This window comes from Octodon degus, unplaced genomic scaffold, assembly GCF_000260255.1.
Source record: "Octodon degus isolate 3935 unplaced genomic scaffold, OctDeg1.0 scaffold00205, whole genome shotgun sequence".
Classification (NCBI taxonomy): Eukaryota; Metazoa; Chordata; class Mammalia; order Rodentia; family Octodontidae; genus Octodon; species Octodon degus.
Window position 1 is genome coordinate 649,066 of NW_004524781.1, and position 14,103 is coordinate 663,168.

At 50.8% G+C, this 14,103-nt stretch overlaps 1 protein-coding gene across 1 annotated transcript in view; it reads right to left on the reverse strand.

Moving 5' to 3' along the window:
- Positions 1–14,001, reverse strand: part of LOC101592266 (glutathione S-transferase A4) — a 17,200-nt gene extending 3,199 nt beyond the window's left edge. The window contains exons 1-6 of the mRNA XM_004644612.2: positions 13,966–14,001; positions 13,747–13,849; positions 7,663–7,714; positions 6,072–6,204; positions 3,870–4,011; positions 2,059–2,190 (exon numbers count right to left, since the gene is read on the reverse strand). Coding sequence (XP_004644669.1) covers positions 2,059–2,190; positions 3,870–4,011; positions 6,072–6,204; positions 7,663–7,714; positions 13,747–13,833 — 546 coding nt within the window. The 5' untranslated portion in view covers positions 13,834–13,849; positions 13,966–14,001. The remainder of the gene's footprint in view (positions 1–2,058; positions 2,191–3,869; positions 4,012–6,071; positions 6,205–7,662; positions 7,715–13,746; positions 13,850–13,965) is intronic.
- Between the last annotated feature and the right edge of the window lie 102 nt (positions 14,002–14,103).

Sequence of the window (14,103 nt, forward strand, 5' to 3'; positions counted from 1 at the left end):
TAAATTGAAATAAAATATACTGTTTACAGAATTTCCTTAGCAGATGAATATCTACTGTACTGTACAGTATACATGTTAAAATTATGTAGGTTTGAGTTTAGAAAATGGTTAGACATCATGTCTGCATCTTGTCCTCTGAATAACTCTTACAAAGACAATATGTAATGTATTAATTATTGTAACTGCCCTACTAACCTGTTTTGAAACTGTTTCATAGCTATTTTATCTTTTTTTCTTATTAAAATGAATTTTAAAAATTAGGAAAAAAAGAAAATGGTTAAGAACATTAGAAGTATGGGAAAGGTTTCTAAGAGTGTGGGAAAGGCTGAAAACTTAAAAATATACATAAATACTAAAATAAAAATAACATCACTACTTTGCTGATCTTTCCTTACCGCAGGGGTGTTTGGAGCGGAACCTACTCAGTGAACGAGGGTCCACTGTAGCTTTAAATTTCCTGCATTCTGGGCTGGAATACAGTTCAGTGGCAGGGCACCTGCCTGACAAGAGCAAGGTCCTGAGTTCAAGTCCTAGTACCCCCTCCCCAAACTTCCTGTATTCTGCCCAAAGATTTAAGGCCAAAGCTAATGTGATTCTTTTTTTGTTGCTGTTGTATTTTAGGGAAGGGCCTACAGGGTGTTCAGGGTCTCACTACTAGATTGGACTTGTAGTGATTCTCTTGTTTACAGCCTCCCAAGAGCTGGGATTACCGGTGTGTGTCACCACACCCAGTCTCAACTGCTGTCTTAGCTTGCCCACAGGGCGGGGCCAGCTCAGCAGGCTGGGGGATCAAATACCCAGCCCCTGTGTCTGCTTGCATGTGCTTTAACCCACTGAGCATTTTGGCCAGCTCTTGTACTTCTAAATAATGCATTTTTAGGGAGTCCTATACACTATGGAGGGGGCACAGACTTAGACCCCAGACTGCTCAGCCCCTCCCCTCAGCTACCCAGTCACAGGTCCTGGTTAGACTGTGTCACGGGTCCATGCCTGGGGCTGTCACTATACAATGGGGAAGGCCTCTTAGAGTCATGGTGTGGGTGTTGGGGCAAGACAGTGAATGCAGGCCGGGCCTGGCAGATGTCTGGCACAAAGCAGGCACCCAGCACCACCAGACCCCTCACTCTCACTTCCCCCAGGCTAATCAAACAGTAAAAAGAAAACTTCAGGTCCTAAAGATCCTAGTTTCAGAATAAATAAAGTGAAAGTAAAAACAGGTTATCTCTGTGTCACAAGAAATGGACACATCTAACACCATACATAACAGCTGACTTATCTGCCTTGTTAAAGACCTCTGCACGGGCTGGAGAGATGGCTCAGTGGTCTAAGGCACCTACTTGGAACAAGCTTGGCAAAGCACAGGGACTGCAGTTTGATCCCCCAGCACCACATGCCAGCCAGCCCCGCCCCCTGGTGGGCTTAAAAACAGGTGGCAGGCTGGTCAGGCTGTGGACGGGAAGCCTGATGGACCTGCGGAGAAGGCTCAGGCCGCAGGCGACACTCGGGACCCGGGAGCCACCATCATGGCTGCTGCCGCTTTATCCCCGCACACCTGTGAGAGGAGTAGGGCTGTCCTCGCCGCAGCCCCTTTCTGCCCTATGACGGGTCCTGCCAGAATATCACCAGGGAGTACACTGAGCTGCGTAACGCCTCCCGTCGGGATCTCTACGAAGGAAGGTGATGGGAGCCATTCCGGTGATACTCAGGGAGACGTTTTTGCTCTCAGAGCTTGAGCCTGAAGTCTCCCGCTGGAAGACATCATCTGTGAGAGGGGAGTTGTGCCCTGCTGAGCTGTCCTGGAGGCCGACCCTCCCTCCGTCTGCACCTCACCCCATGGCATTCCCATGCCACCGCCCAGTGGCAGGACCTGTGTGGGGGTTTGTGCCAAGGGTGCTTCAGTTACACCCTCCTTTCATTTCCCTAGATTCTACTTAGAACCTAACACACAGCTCTCTTTCTGTCTGTCTGTCTGTCTCTCTCTCACCCACCAAACAAGCAGCAGAGCACAAGGGCAGGCCCAGGGCCCCGAGCCAAGCACCTAACACACTGTTCGTTTACCTGGAGGAAAGGAAACGAAGCCAGGACATTCGGAATTTTCTCTTCCAGGGCCAAAATGGTTTGGAGCAGAATCACGTCGGCGAGGCTCAGCTGATTGCCAACGAGGAAGTTCTGTCCGTGGCCCTTTAAAACCTGCGAGGTGGAAGCGGTCTGCATTGGTTCGATCCTCCACTCGGGGGAGCGAGTGAGGTCACTGAAGCAGTGCTGTGTCTCGCAAGGGCTGTGACCCTGGCAGGGGCCTCTCCTCCTCTAAGCACGGCAGTTAGAGGGCAACCCTGGGTCTGAGGAGGGGCAGAAAGAGCAGGAGCGCAGCGCGCAGATGGCATGCTGCAAAGGGGGCCGGTGCCACGTGTGCACCCAGGACCGCACGTGTGAGCTGCGCGGGGCAGCCTGGGGAGCCTTCTCAAAGTAAAAGGTAAAGACGGGGGGCCGGGGAGATGGCTCGGTAGAATAAGTGCTTCTCTGGTAAGCGCAAGGGCCTGAGTTCAATCCCTGGTTCCGCCAAAAAAAAAAAAAAAAAAAAAAAAAAGAAAAAGAAAAGAAAAGGTAAAGAAAGGCCAAAAAGTCGTTCAGTGAAGGGTCTGGGCGTAGCTCCTGGCCCCGGCCCCATCTAGTCCAGAAATGTGCCACAGGCTGAGCTGGCTCTGAAGAGGCCTCGAGTCCAGGGTGGTCCGGAGCCCAGGGACGCGCACCTCCTGGCTGCGCTCTCCCCGCCCAGGCCTCTGTTGCCGTGAGCATGGGGACCTGGCTGAAAAGCAGACTTCCTCGCCCGGCTCCCCAGACGGGAAAGCGGAACCCTGAGATCAGGCCGACTCCCCATGTGCGGTGACAGTGGGTGAAGGGATTTACAGGAAGGCACTGCGGTCACAGAGCGGCAGGGAACGTGGGGACGAAGGGGCGATCCCTCTGGCAGGAGGCCCTGGATGCCCGAGGCGGGGTGCTGTGCGAGTGCAAGCGCCAGGCTGAAGCAGCTCCCGGAGGGATGCAGCCACAGCAGCCCAAGCAGCCCGGGGCGGTGAGCCCAGAGCTCCAGCCCCACTCTCCCTTTTACGGCCGTGTGCCGTGGACCAGTCGCTGGAGCTCTGTGATGCCCTTTCGCCATGGGCACAGGGAACCTTCTGCCTCACAGGGTGGCTCCTGTGTGAGGAGCCTCACGGAGCCACAGACTTGTTAGGTCCCTTTCCCTGCTTCACAGACTGCTCCTGGGAGGAGGCCGAGGAGCCAAGCCACAGAAAACCCCAACCCACTCTGCTCCTTTTCTTAACTCTGTTGCCCTGAAGGAGTGGACAAACAGGCCTGTCTATACTCATGTTCTCTTGTTGCGTTTTTTTTTTTGGTGGTACCAGGGATTGAACTGAGGACCTTGCACTTGCCAGGCAGGTCTTGTTGCGTTTGTAACTAAAATATTAAAAAGAAATTCATCCTAGTAAAAGAGAAAAGGAATTTAAAGCTCAGAAGAACAGATATAGTAGTAAAAAGAGGAAAATAAAATAAGAGCAAAAGGAAGATAAAATGGAAATGGTTCTTGTGTCCAACTCTGACGTCTGCTACATAATAGCTGGCCAAGAGGTAATGAATGAATGAATGAATGAATGAATGGATGGATGAGTGAACAAGCTAGTTTCAGTTTCTCTGTGTCTTACACAAGTCGGTGTGGATAACCACGCGCCCAGGTGGAAGCCCACAGTTCCCAGAGGAGCGTGGTCCTCGCCAAGCCCTGGGCTCTGTGCTGCCGGCCACGGCCAGCTGGGTGGCGCCCACAGTGACCCCTGCTGGGGCACCTGTGCTGTGCTCAGGGTCTCTGCACCTACCTTTTCAAACACGGGAAAGTATCGAACGATGGCCTTCTGGGCCATGTGGAGCACTTCCTTCGGCTGGTACTCCGGCTTTAGGAAAGGGTGCATGATGATGGGCTCCAGCAGGTCCAGCGTGCCCTCCGTGTACATGTCGATCCTGCAAACAGAACGCGGCCCCTCAGCCCGTGCGCCCGGGGCTCAGCAGCCGCACAGCCAGGAGTCCTGAGTGCTCTTCCTTGGGCCCTGACAAGCTCAGCACTGAGAAGTGCTCACCTACACCTGTCTCAAAGAGCAAAGCCAACTCTAACTACAGCTCAAAAAGCCCTTCAGAAAAATCTGGCCCAGAGCCGTGAGCCTGCCAGTCCCGGCTGCCGGCTCCTCCCCGCCCCGACTTGCCCTGGCACCACTCCGGCCCCTGGAGAAGCGGCCTCACTCCCTGAGCGCTGGAAGGGGACTGGTGCAGAGCACGCTATCACCGTCTGGCGCGAAGCCAGCAAATTATACCCCAAGTGTGCTGTTCCTGGCCTTGAGTGTCACAGCAACTAATACTCAAAGAGGTAAAAAGCAGCATCAAAGCATTTGATGCTTTAAAATCTGAAATGAGAGCAGGCAGGGAACTCAGTTCTTCCCTATCATTTACCTCCAGTGTGATCACTAACCAAGACACAATCCCAACATTAAAGTTCTGAATGTTGAAATCCACAAAGCCACATTCTATTTTATGGGGTAGGTGTATCTTTTTCAGTTCTTCCCCCCTCATTATTTAATTTAATTAATTTTTTTTGTGGTAGGGGGAATTAAACTCAGGACCCTGTGCTTGCCAGGCAAGCGCTTATTCTACTGAGCTATTTCCCTGGCCCCTCCCCTCATTATTTTATTTATTTATTTATTTATTTAAATTGTTGGGGATATAGTTTATTTTATTTATTTATTAATTTATGTGTTTGTGTGGCCAGCTCCGCCCACCAGGGGGCGGGGCTGGCTGGCATGTGGTGCTGGGGGATCGAACCGTGATCCCTGTGCTTTGCTAAGCTTGTTCTAAGTAGGTGCTTTAGACCACTGAGCCATCTCACCAGCCCCATCCCCTCATTATTTTAAACTGCCTACATTAATTTTCATAATTAACTATGCTGAGTATTTCATCTTTGGATCACTTCCAATTCAGGAGGCATAAATTGCATGGGCTTTTAGAAAGCTCTAATGTAGTACAAGCATCCCCCCAGATTTGACACCCGGAAAGAGCATTCTAGGGACGCCAACTCTGTGTAAGAGCATTATGAATAGACACGAAAAAGCTGGCATTTCCTCAATAAAGAAGAGACATCCAGCGGCCCAGAGATGGCTCAGTAGAGTAAGCGCTTGCCTGACAAGAGAAAGGCCGGTTCTGCCAAAAAAAAAAAAAAAAAGAGAGAGATGTCCTTTCCCATGTCTGCACTTGGGAGACATAATCTCCCAACACATGGCTCTCTGGGTGACCGTGGCGCTCGGAGGCTGCGACCGACCTTGTCAGGAGTCTCCGATGCACGGCCACAGCACTTCTGACAAGTGCAGCGTAAGGCGGTCTGCACACGCTTACTAGGCCCAGGGTTATGGATTTACACGGCTTGCTCTGTTCTGAATAATCTTTATCTGTTTACAACAGCTAAGTCCATTTTTATTTTTACTTATTTTTTCTTTTTCGGCAGAACCGGGGATTGAACTCAGACCCTTGCACTTACCAGGCAAGCGCTTATTCCACCAGGCCATCTCCCCAACCCCAACAGCTAAGTCCAAATGAGTGTTGTCAGTATGTCTGAGTGCTTGTTTGCAAAAACCTTTGTTGCCTGTTTTATGCTATCAGGAGGCCGATGGAGTGCTGTGCCAGTTTCATGTTTCTCAAGTAAGTATCCCTGTAACATACAAATAAATGTCTTTTAAACAATTTTTAAAATTAGTTTTTCCAGAATTGTACTTTTTGGGTGTCATTCTTTGGGGTTCTTAGGCTGCAGGCATTCTGATGCCTCAGGATTTCAGCATTCGGGGTGACATTTGGGGTCGACTGCAGGAATTACGATCCAAGCACGCGCCCCTCGGCTGCCTGGCCCGTATTCCCCGCGGGGCTGCGCGGCCTTCCTGGGTTTTGCTCCCTGCCTACGTTAATGAGCCAACATAAAGGACAGGGGCGAGCCGCAGAGCAGCTCGTCAGCTACGGCAGCAGAAGGCGTTGGGCCACAGTACAGGGTTCTCTCCTTGAGGTCCCTGCCGAAGAGCTGGTGCTTCTCAGCGATGTAGTGGAGGATGCTTCGAGTCTGTACCAACTTCATGCCGTCTATTTCGACCATGGGCACTTGCTGGAACAGCAGGTGGTCACCTAGGACAAAAGCCACCCATTAGATGTGACCTCTTCTTCCCTGTTCTCCAAACCCGAGAAAATGGTACTGCCCGTGACAAGCACAGCGAAGCACAGGCTTTTCTGGGGCTGCAGGTAAGCTGAGCTGCACTCGGGAGCAGACGGAGCCATAAGAGAAGCGTGAAATCTAACAGTTATAAACATTTCCTTTTCCTTTTCACTCCACATACTCACAAAGCGCACTTCTTCAGAGCGGTGCTGGCCGAGACTGTAACTATCAGCAGCTACACAAGGCTACAACGGAAGCCTCTACTGAGCCAAGTATTAAACACTGACACATCATGCCGGGTCACACTAAACACACCTCAGGTGCAGCTCTTAGGCTCCACGACAGACAGAACAGACGGGGCCACTTCTGTCCCTGTGGCGTTGCGCTGCGCAGCACAGGCAATCTGGTCGGGAAGCCCAGCGGGAGCTCTCCCTTCGATTCTGCAGCCAAAGACACTATGCCAGCCCAGAACATTCTCCAGCAAGCCTGCACCGCGCTTCGCACACACCAGCCCCTGGTCTGAGCCACAAGCCCAGAGATCAGCTCCTCAGGGACTCCAGGCCAGCGCCACACCAGAGAGGAGGCCCACTGGCTATAGGACAGGCGCGGGAAAGTGTGCGCAACCCCGCGCGGTGGTGCCGTGCCAGGCATGTGGCCTGGGGAGCGCCGGGCAGGGGCCAGTGACTGATTTCACTTTTCCGGGGATTGAACTCAGGCCCCAAGGGAAGGGCTTATTCTACTGAGCCATCTCCCCAGCCCCTGATTTCAAACTGGGGATTGAACTCAGGCCCTTGCGTTTGCCAGGAAGTGCTTATTCCACTGAGCCATCTCTCTGGCCCCTGATTTCGTTTCTGTGCTGAGCCCACCCTGAGCTCAGGTAGGAGGACATGGAGCAGACTAAGAGGAGGAGAGGCAAAGAGAAGAGAGAGACAGGAAGGGGCTGGGGAAAGGCAGGCAGGAGCTGGCGATGCAGCCAGCCAGGCCGCTCACGCAGGCGGAGGAGTGCGCTCTGGTCAGTTTGCTTCACACAGCTCCTGAACGTGAAAGCAACTCTGGCGATTCCAGCTGAGCAACTCTGGCTTTAGGTCACGTCTTTTCCCCATTTTTACTTTTACTGGTGCACGCTGGCTGCACACGCTGCTTACATTCACTGCGCAGACCTGGCTCTTTCCCTCGTCTCCCTCCCACTTCATCTCAGCCTCCCTTAGGGTCTCCCTGTGTAGCCCAGGCTGCTCACTCTTTAGGCCAGGTTGGCCTCAGGCGTGTGCTCTTCCTGCCTCAGCCTCCTGAATGCTGGCTGACAAGCACACACCACCACATCCAGCTTAGAACACTATTCTTCATGTTTTAACATCTTTCTCTTCCACTTAAATATCAATTCTTAACACGAAATCAGCCCGAAAGACAGTTGTTTCATTTTTTATACTCACCATCCTGCAGCTTCTCCAATTGTTCTCTTGTTTCCAGAAATTCCTCATCAAACTAAATTAAAAAGATAAGTATCATTATAGGTGCAGAGTTAAATTCCCTCCAGAAGCAGAGAAAGAGCTTGCTTGGCATTCACATCCTGGCATCTAAACATCACTGCCCGCTCTTCCTACAAGGTTGACTCTGCTTTGCCAAAAAGGAAGTACTAAACGCAAACCAGAGAACTCAGGGCAAAGGCACGGAAGACCCTGCTGGAGAGGATCCCTGAACGAAATCAGGGGCGAGGCTTGGGTTCTAATACACAACCACAAAATCTCTGCCTATGAATGATAGTATGTGTGTGGTTTTTTGTGGTACTGGGGATTGAGCTCAGGACCCTGCACTTGCCAGGCAAGTGCTTATTCTACTAAGCTATCTCCCTGGTCCTTGATAGTATGTTTTGAAAGCTGCTTTGGAAAAGAATCAGTACGATTATGGCACCTGTAACATACGGGGGAGGGGAAGCAGTGGGGGCCATGTGAGGGGAACGTGCTGTGCAGTTTACTGCCCTTGCATGCAGGCAAGGAGAGCGCGGTCAGGCTGTCTGCCTCAACAAAGACAAGCGTGCCCCTCTCACAGGGGTGGGGAGAAGGCAGAGCATCAGGAAGGAAGACCCCAGTACAAATATCTGTGGCCAGAGCTCCCTCATAGCCTTGCGCCTCAATGGGCAGAGTCCTGGAAGTGTCCCGTGGTGGTGTAAATTCTCGGGAGTCTCCAGGTGTCCCCCATGTCCCAGGACCTTCTCTCCTTTCCTTGTCCTACCTTCTCTCCTTTCCTGTGCTTCCCAGTGACAGCCTCAGGCGCTGAGCTGAGTTCCCTGCAGAGAGCAGCGCTTCTGCTGGCCAGCGGATTGGGCACTGGAGGAGTTGGGGCCTTACACTAATTAGCGAAGAGTTAGTATAAATAAGTGCTAACTTGAGCAAATCAGGAACCCAAGTGTGGCCACTTGGTGGCCTCCAAGTGTAATAATCCTAATAAGGGTCATGGGTGCTGAAGTACTGTGGTAGGAAACAGCCACCCCATCTCCAACGTCACCCCATAAGTCGCTCACCTGCAGTAAGGGGGCTACAGTGGGCAGGCCCAGAAGGCTCATCCTTTCCAACAATAAAACTTAGCCCTGGGTTGGGACACTGGGATATCTTGTGGCTCTTGTTGACACACTCAGAAGGGGAACAGTAAAGCCTATAAAACTATCCAAAAGACACCTAACGTGAATCTAATCGGCAAGGGAGAAACCAGGTCTGCCCAGGCCTGGGCCAGTCTGTGACATGGTGGCCTGGCCTCAGCAGGAATCCAGAGCACAGGGAAGAGGCAGATTGTCATTCTCCATGAAGAGAGGACCAACAGTCACAGCAAGCAAATGCTTGAATCCTGGGGAGCTTTACAAGCACTGGGGAAACACAGCATAGCTCAGTGACATTTGGGGGACAGTAGGAAAAGTCTTGAGTATGGACTGCCTATAAGAAATGGCTTTAGTTCTGCATTAATGTGTAGTTAGCAGGGCAATTACTTATTTCTTTAACACGATTAAGAGAAATAAAAACAGGGAGACCACAAGTAACACAATGTTAACAACTACAGACGGAGTTGAAAGGAATCCATTGTGCTAATCATAGCTGGCCTGTAGGTGTGAAAGTTTTCAACTTGAAAGCTAAGGGAGAAAAGAAGCAATGTTAATGAGCTCTCCTGCTATTTATATTATTGTATGTACACATTCTAGAATGTTCCTGGCTAATGTCAAGCAGCCAGGATGAGGCCCCACCTGGGCCTGGGCCTGCACTGCCCCCAGGAGTCACCCAAGGTGGGCAGAGCTGGATAGTGTAGCCTCGCCAGGCCTCCAGACCTCTGTTTCCGGGAGCTGAAGGGAGCTGAGCGGGGGGCAGAGCCGGGATGATGGGGTGCGGGCTTGACTTTTGTTATCAGGGTACCCCTAGTGGGAGGAGATGGACCTTGGTTCCCACAGAGGTTGTCACCTGATGCCCACCGCCAGTAGCCTTAGGGTGACAGGAACCAGGACTTTGGTCCCAACACCTCAGAGGTGTAGGTGTGTACCCTCTCTCTGCCTACCTTGTTTGTCAAACTTTTACAACCACGATTCCTCAGAACACAGAGGAAGGGCGAAGGGCGGTGGGGGGCGGGGGGCGTCCCTCAGTTCACATTCAGTACTTGGGAGGACCTAGAAATACACATTGTTAAAAGAAGTCCTTCCAAATGATCCTGACCTTTCACTTTTGAGAGCAGGTGTGAAAATGTGTGCTATTTCTCTACCATAGTTTTGTATCAGGCTTTAGGATACAGGGACCAGCAGATGAGACAGAAAGAAGGAAAGTCCTACAAAATAGCGAAGGCCACCAGGACAGGGACAAAAGGCTCAGGTGCGGTTCCCTGTGGGGCGCTCCAGAGGTCTCCCCCTTCCCACAACCACACCCCTTCTTCAAGGGGAACTGCTCCTGAGTCACCAGTTTCTAGCCATGTCTTCTTCTTCATGAGTGCTCCCTTGCTCTTAACACCGGGGCTTGTGGGTTTCCAAGGCAAAGGAAGTTGCAAGTGTCAAAGACCTAGCTCCAGCACACAACATTGTCTGCAAGGCTTCAAGAAAAGAAAACAAATAAAGTAAAATAAAATAAATAAAAGCAAGGCTTTGGGCTGGTGAGATGGCTCAGTGGTCTAAAGCACCTACTTAGAACAAGCTAAGCTAAGCAAAAGCACAGGGACCACGGTTCAATCCCCCAGCACCACATGCCAGCCAGCCCCGCCCCCTGGTGGGCTAACTGGCTACACACACAAAATAAATAAATAAATTACAAAAAAAAATAAAAATAAAAAAAAAATAAAAGCAAGGCTTCAAACTAAGTCCCTGCGCCTGGGGACGCTGACCCCTGGAGTTAAGACAGCGGTGCTGCACCAGGTTCTAGCTGCCTTGTCATTGATTTATGTGGGCACGTTTAGTGAAAATGTATTCTGGCACACAGATGGGGAGCGGCTCCCCAACACCATCTTTCACAAACAGTGCCTATCAGCCACGTGGCTGGGTCCACCAAGGGTACCAACTCAGCTCCTTCCCTGGTCTGCAGGGTGGGCTCATTCTGCCCCATCTGCTCGCCTGCTGTGCCAGGCCTGGAGTACACGCTCAAGTGACTCATGTCTTGCTTAACTAATTTAAAGTTGGGATTTCTCACCATAACAAAGACATCTTGACTCACAGGAGAGTAGAAGCCGGTAGAATGAAGACAGAGAAGTTGACAAAGGATGATATTACATACATAGAGAGACACCCATTCAAAACCCACAGGAGAAATAAAGAACAACATGCCGTGCTGGCCCCACCCCCGGGGCACACTGGGCCTGGGCACGCTGGTGCGCACCTGTAATCCCAGCACTTGGGAGGCTGAGAACAGGAGAATCACTACAAGTCCGATCTACGTAGTGAGACCCTGTACTAAATACACACACAAAGAACTCAAGAATAACAAACTCAGAGGCATACCTGGGTTGAACAAATGATAGAAATAAACGACAGGCATAGACAAGTGATATGAATAAGGCAAATTGGGTTCAGGTTCTGGAACCACAAATTTTTGCACTTTCCTCTTAATCAGAAAATGAACACTGGGACAAGAGAAATGGTGAGAAGTTCATACTCAGATCAGCAATCGCTGCTCTGATGAAGTGAGGGGCGGGCACCACCAGATCCTCCCAGTGCTTAGAGGAAGGCAAAAGTCAAGATCTTCTGTAAAGGGATGGTAATCGTGGGGCCTCAGTTCACAAATGCTTTTGTTTGCAAACAGTTTGGTCTAAAAACAAATGCATTTGGCAAAATCTTGCTTTTGCTTGCAAAGTCTAACACGGTGACAAATACAACTACAAGAGACGCCCACACAAACACAAACACAAACGTGGCCGACTTTTCCAAAATCATGGAGCAAATTGTTAGTGAACGAGGTACCACTGCTCCGTCGAAAATGATAAAAGCACTGTGTGAGTGACATGCAAAAATTAAAATGAAAACATATAAATAAAACTCCAAACCCACATTTGTCATCTTTGGAAGTTGCTGGGGTAACGACTCACTAATCGGAACATTTATAAAAGAATCCAGCACTTACAGAGCATTTCCAATGTGGACGATATTTCAGTTAAGAGTGAGAACTACCCATTATAAGAGAGTCCCAGTTAACCATTACAGACGAAATCATAGAAACACAAATTTGCTATTGTCATTCCCAATAGTGATGACAACTGCGTGCAGAAGGCTGGCACTGGAGAGCACAATGGGTGAGCTCTGGACACCAAGAGGGCGCCCTGCAGTCCTGGGACGGGGGAACAGAAATGCAGGGGGGTGGGGACAGGAGGCACACAGGGCACGCACAACAAAGAGGAAACGGAGTCTGGGTTGGGGGCCAAGAGGCGTTTGCATGAAAAGTGAAGAGGATGTTAGAAACTGAGGGTAGCCTCATGCCGCCATTACTTCCAGGCAGCATCTGGAAGACACACGAGAAAAATCCAGGAGGGGGTTCTACAGAGCAGTTCCCTCACAAATAAATGGCTTAGAAATGAACTATAATCCTAGCACTCAGACCTCGGCTGCTAACGTGACTCACTGATACAAAGGACTGCTGGATTTCAAAGCAAGGGCAGTGAACACAACACACGAGCCTGCAGCATCTTACACTGCCAGGAAGAACTCTCGTACTAAGACAAAGAAAACCCAGAAAGGGGCCTCTGGACCACAGCGGGAATAATCTGAACAGTAAATAAAGGGGGTGGAGTGGGAACAAATGCTCCGTAGGGAAGACTCCCAGCAGGTGGACTGTAAGTGTGGCTGGGCCCAAAGGTTTGCTCCTAAGAACTCAAGGAAACAAGCCGGGACAACAGAGAAAGGCACAGGCCTGGCCTTGCAGGAGCAATGTGTGCTGCTGTTGTGCGACCCTAGTAAAATGCGAGGAGGCTTTGACCCAATCTCATAAATCCATCCAATCATGAGAAAAACAGCAGATAAACCCAAACTAGAAGGATTTCATTTTTATTTTTTTATGTATTTGGTCCAGGCTCTCACTACATAACTCAGACTCATAGGGATCCTCCTGTTTTCAGCCTCACCAGCGCTGGGATTATAGGCATGCGGCACCACACCCGGATTAAGATTTCTACAAAAATGAAATCTGTGGAGGTACTGTGGAGGTGAAAGAGAAAAGGTTAAGAAACTGTCAAAGATGGAGGAGAACTAAAGAAGCTCATGGACTAAAAATAACGTTTGATCGTGACATAGAAAAAAGACATTAATGGGAAAAATGGCAAAACCCAAATAAATCCAACATTCCTGGTCTGACCTACTGAAATCATAAGGCACAATTTTACAAGCTGTATACAGATTTAAAATCATTTCCGAATATAATGTAGTAATTTTTAAATGAAGCAGAAAGTGCTATAGACTTTTAAAATACTGGAAGATTAAAAAATCAAATGGAATGTGCAGACATTGTTCAAATCAAGACTTTGAACAAACTATTTAAACACATCTGTGACCATCAGACTGTTAGATGATACTAAGGATTTGTTAATGTTCTCGGGTACGATATTGGCAGTGTTATGTTTTAGAAGCAAAATACAGCGCTCCCAGAAGAAACCCTAAGATGTCTGGATTTTGCTCCTGCAGGAGAGGGGAGCCATCCAGCCACGGAAGCTGAGCGACGGCCGCGGGCACGGAACTTATGCCACTGTCTCTGAAATTTTTCATGAGAAAGCAAGTGAGCGCAATAAACATGAAAAAACCGTGAGGACAAACGCTTCCACCCACGCAGGCAAGAAGCCGAGGCTGCAGGCCGGGGCCATGCACTGGAAAAGGACCCAGAGACGCGCTAATCAATCGCAGTTCTGGGGGGCACGGGCCAATTTCTGGCTGCTTCCCGCTCTTCTCATCGGCTAATATTCTCTGGTGGAGCCGGGAAGCCGGGCTGGAAGAGCCAGCGGTCGAAAGGGACTCAATCCCAGCACCGAGTCGCACGCAGCACGCCGCGGCCCCGAAGCCCCGCGGCCGCGGACGGTACCTCGACTCCGGCGGCGGCCAGCAGCCAGCGGACGGACTCCATGCGGCCCCTGCCGTTGGGGTAGTGCAGCCGGGGCCGGGCGGCCATGGCGCCTCGCTCGCTCCTGCAAGACACGCGGAGGCCGACGGCGGCGCTTCCGCCGCCCGGCTGGAGAACAGGCGAGCGCCCTGCAGCGCCGGGAAGGGCGGTACCCGCCCCGATGCCCACCGCCGCGCCTACCTACGCGGGTGCGGTAACCGGAGCAGCGGCCCGGCAGGCGAGGGCGCGGCGCAGGCGGAGGGGGCGGGGCTTCGCCGAAGGGGCAGGCGTCGCTTAGCATGCACCACCAATTGCAAGGCATTATGGGTAGTTCATCAG